General features: G+C 39.8%; 1 protein-coding gene across 1 annotated transcript in view; it reads right to left on the bottom strand.

Annotated features, from left to right (window-relative positions):
- The window catches only part of LOC103587716 (ryanodine receptor 2-like), a gene marked incomplete at its 5' end in the record, with an annotated part of 226,133 nt that overhangs the window by 165,189 nt on the left and 55,922 nt on the right, over nt 1-5,022 (bottom strand). The window contains one exon of the mRNA XM_008569236.1: nt 4,070-4,219. Coding sequence (XP_008567458.1) covers nt 4,070-4,219 — 150 coding nt within the window. The remainder of the gene's footprint in view (nt 1-4,069; nt 4,220-5,022) is intronic.

Below are 5,022 nucleotides of genomic sequence, written 5' to 3'. Positions count from 1 at the left end.
CGGTGGCGCACTGGATAGTGCGCCGCTTGGGAAGCGTGGCGGTGCTCCCGCCCAAGGGGTCGGATCCCCCATACAGACCGGTTCCCGCTCGCTGGCTGAGCGAGGCGCGGGAGCAACACCGAGGCTTGCAGTCCTGTTGCCGGTCCCCGGTCCGGTGCGGGGGCAACACTGAGGGTTGCGATCCATTGCCGGACACGGAAAAAAGACCAAAAAAAAAAAAAAAAGACATTTGTATTTCTTAGAAATTAAGAAGTGGGAAGGAGAGAAGTAGAGTAAATTTTTATGAATCCTAGAATAGCTTTCTTTTAAACGTTTTTCATCACCCATTAGAATGAAGGGTTCTGCTTTTTCTAATTTATTTTCAATCAGTTGTTTGGTGATGTTTTTATGGATCTTAAAAACTCTGTTTCAAAAAGTTACCCGATCAATAGAAAATTAGTTGGAAATCAATGTTTCCAATACAAACAATCTAAGCCATGGATGGAAACCTTGGTGTGCATAGAGGGGTGATTTTACATCAAACACATAAAAATTCTTTTGTATGCTTTACCTTACTTTGTTTAGCCTGAAATGGATTCACCATCAGTCATACTCACTTGGCCATGTTTTCTCTATTTTAAATTGTGCATTTCTCTTATACTTATAAGCTGCTTTGCTAAAGCCTTCCTTAAAAGAAAACAAAATTTCCAATAGAGGCAAAAGAATGTATTTCCTTTTGGATATTCCTGAAAAGAGCATTAACATATCCTTTCATACTGGAATATAAAACAGCAAAAATGAGAAAGGACATTACTTGGGTGAGTAGTTTGCAACCATGTTTAGAAATAAGACCCTTTATTCCTTGGAAATCCTTTTCTGATGTCCAAGACTGAAAGCGGACCAGGGTGGAGCCATCCTGGGCAGAGCCTGGAATTCTGGTGCGAACCACAGCGCCCCCTTCCGGCTCAAGGCACCTCCGCAGAGGACCAGAAGAACTGAGTCCTTTAAGTCAGTTTTAATCAATCTAGCATTCCAATAGTCATAAGCCTTATTAGTGTACCGAATGTACAATTAGACAGTTTAACCTCAGCTTAATCATCCCTGTTAGTGGTGGCCAAACAGACCTTCATCGGTCAGTAGACACCAAGCTGCAAATGTTTATTTTTACTAGTTAGTTTTAACTCATTTTTTTTCAGACAAATTTTTTAGCTTATTTTTAACTGCACCAGCATCTTCTCAGAATTGCTTTCATGGGCCGACCCGGTGGCGCACTGCTACAGTGCGCCGCTTGGGAGCGCGGCGATGCTCCCGCCGAGGGTTCAGATCCCACATACAGACCGGCCGCTCACTGGCTGAGGGTTGCGATCCTGTTGCCGGTCCCAGTCCGGTACGGGCGCGATACTGAGGGTTGCGATCCGTTGCCGGTCACGAAAAAAGACAAAAAGGAAAAAAAAAAAAAAAAAGAATTGCTTTCCCGTGATAGACAGATCTTTATTTAAAATCACCTAGAATAGTCTCCTCACTTTTCCCTTCCCAACTTTCTCTTCATCTGGTTAAAGACCTGCAGTTTCTTTGACTATTCTTAAAAGGCACAAATCTCACTTCCCAGGTAAATAATGAGGCAATGTTTACATGCCCGTCACAGAGCTAAGAGCCTGGCTTGGATTTAAGCATTCACTCCCCTAACACCCTACGAGTCAAGTTCTTTATTATCCCATCCTGCAGATGAGGAAACTGAGGGTTTCAAGAGGTTACACGATTGGCCCAGGCTCGTACTCAACAGGCTTGGACTCATCAGGCTCTGTACTAAGAAATGAATATATATATATATATATATACACACAGCCAGTTATTAGGGTTTAGTTATTCAGGGTGTAGTACATAGATTATTCTAGCTGCCTTTGTCTGTTCCAAACTCCTCTTACCACCTCATTTCTTGCCCTTCCATTTTCTCTAGATCCTTTTCACAAAGTCCACCATGTAAGTCCTTGAATCCACTGCCCTTATACTCTATAAAACCACTACTAATCAACCACAGTGAAAATGTGAGATAATAATTAACCATCTCTGTACCCATAGAAACCTCCTGTGTCATCTCTAACCTATACTGCAACACTTATTTACTGTCTCATAGTATTCTCATACAACTCCATGTGTTTGGTTTGTTTCCTCCACTAACTCTTTTTTTTTTTTTTTCCTTTTTTTCTTTTTTCGTGACCAGCAACGGATCGCAACCCTCAGTGTCGCGCCCGTACCGGACCGGGACTGGCAACGGGATCGCAACCCTCAGTGTTGCGCCCGTACCGGACCGGGACCAGTAACGGGATCGCAACCCTCGGTGTTGCGCCCGCACCGCGCTCAACCAGTGAGCGGGAACCGGTCTCCACATGGGATCCGAACCCTCGGCGGGAGCGTCGCCACACTCCCAAGCAGCGCACTCTCCAGTGCACCACCGGGCCGGCCCCAGAATTCAGATTTATGTATTAGAAGCCCTGGCCTCTGTGAGGTTCCAGATTTTCTTCTCCTTTAGTGTGTGATGATGCCGTCCTGTCAAAGAAACTCTATTATATAGCAGAAAGCACAAATTGTATAACAAGAGAAGAAATGCATCCTTCTGTCAAAGTGAAAATAAGGTTCATGTAGAATCTGTATGTTGAAAAGAGTGCTTGAATTATTTCTACTGCTATTGGTTTCCAAGTACAACTCCAAATGCACATCTCCTGATCAAAATACTTCATCCTAACATCCACAGTACATGCACGTAGCAAGGACTTAATAAATGCTTGCTTTACAAGCTGAGCACCTATATTGTCCTAGAAATTTGCACGATGACTGTTTCTACCCACATCCCTTAAGAGACAAAAGCAGAGAAATGCTCCAGGCCTCCCCATGGCTATGCAACATGAAACACTCCATGTAATTTAATAGCCCCTGTCAGTTACATGAGGCACCTTTTCCGGGTCTTCTGACCTAGGTCCACAAAGCAAGTGAAACAACACTGTTCTTCCTAGAAATGTTTCAAAAATGAAACTCAATGTGTAGGTGAACTGCAGCTGACTGACAACAACCCCAGACCCTCCTTATTTCTACCCGGGTACTAACCACTTACCTTGTCCTAAATCAGTTACACTCAAATAACATTTTGATGCATGGCAGTGGTCATACACTTTCTGTAACCCAGGGTGTGTTTTTACCTGCCACATGCTCTATTTGTGATTTTTGTTTCAATCGTCATCCATCGTGATGCCTGGGAATATTTTTTAATGTAGATATTCACATAAAGTTTATAATGCCCCATTTCATATTTGTTTAATCACTTATCTAACCTTAAAATAAGAAGAATACTTTGTGCTGGAATCCTTCCCAATTTCCATTGATTTAATCACTTATCTAACCTTAAAATAAGAAGAATACTTTGTGCTGGAATCCTTCCCAATTTCCACTGATTTCAATGCTCTGTGAACTTCTGAACAGGATTATTCTTTAGCAAAACTATGACTCTTAAATAAGTTAAATTAAATACATATTGGTCTCACCACAAAAATAAAAAATACATTCAATGATTTAATATAAAATTCTTTCTTCATTTTCCCATTTCCAGCCCCGACCCTTGCAGTGTCAATGACAGACTTAAACTGTTTTTGATCGTCTATTTCCTCTTTCTTAACAAGGCAAGTGTTTCTCTCATAATAATTTGTTTTCATAAATACCAAAATAGGTGGTCACAGCCTCATTAATACAGCCTTTTCCTTGGGCCCAAATTAAAGACCATGAAAATTTTGAATTCCTGATTAGACTAAATTTACATCCTGTTAATAAAATAATCCAGAAACAGGCACTATCAATATCACGAACATACATATCAAGGTCATGAAGAAAGCCTGTTTAAGTAAACCCAGTAAGCCACATTTACACACATGATAAATTATTCTTCTGTTGAGAGAGTTATTTATAATTTGTCTAATAAAGATACAGGCTAGTTTATAAGCAATTTTCCTGGATAATTTGCAATACAAACCTTAAAGAGATCATTTTGTTGACCTGCCATTTATCATATCAATGTGTACCTGATCCTATTTTGCACACTTACCAAGTACCTTTCGGAGGACACACTAACTAAGATGAGGTCATCTCCCACCCGCACCTTTTCTCCTTCTGATCTCTGCTTGGAGGCAGGATGGATGGTCCACCAGCAAGCCTCACCTACAGACAGATTGAAACACGAAAAACAGAAGCGCCTCTTAATTTAAAATAGATTTTCTTTGCCAGTGACTCCAAAACAAAAGAGAGAAATGAAACAAAAGTCTTCAAAATCAGTTTTCTTAAAATGTAATTGCACCATTCAGACAACTTGCAGAAATTTGAAATTTAGTGCACATTAATCTCTTAAACCGTGTAAATCAAAAGAATTAAGCCATGTTAGCTTAGGATAAGACACACTGAAATACAAAGACTGGTCTCAGAGAAACTGGGTGTGACATTTGGGGAAGGTGGGTGTCTTTTTCCCCCCTAACAATTGCTTAAAAAGGATATTTATTTATGCTAACATAAGACCAAATTCACCAGTCACACTGATCTGAGTTCATTTTTTATACAATCCCATGTTATTACCCTGTTCGCACTGCTCGCTGTAAAAACGTCTAATTTTTTGCCACTTGATTTTCAGAAGGACATAAGCTTTTATGATATGACAGCTGCATTATAATAATTTTTAAAAAATCTCTCAGTACTCTAAAATTTACTATCCTGCCCCTTTTTTCTCCTTGTTTTATATTGTTACTTTGAAGTGTAGGAGTTTGTATTAATATAAGGGTAAAATATAAGAGAATCCTACTATAGGACACATTATAAAAAGATCTGGGTATAGAGCAAATCGAACCATGTGTCCATTTTTCATTCTACAGTCCCACTAGGTTATAACCTGAAGAATACAATTCTTCAATCTGTTCATAGTTTCTTCCATTGGTAAAGGGTCACGAAAATCAACTGCTTTGTATAATGATAAATACAAAAAAAAATTTTTTAAATAAAGTTTTTTTTTTT

This window comes from Galeopterus variegatus, unplaced genomic scaffold, assembly GCF_000696425.1.
Source record: "Galeopterus variegatus unplaced genomic scaffold, G_variegatus-3.0.2 Scaffold482, whole genome shotgun sequence".
Lineage (NCBI taxonomy): Eukaryota > Metazoa > Chordata > Mammalia > Dermoptera > Cynocephalidae > Galeopterus > Galeopterus variegatus.
The sequence above is the reverse complement of the archived record's forward strand: the minus strand, read 5'-3'. Positions and strand labels throughout refer to the sequence as shown.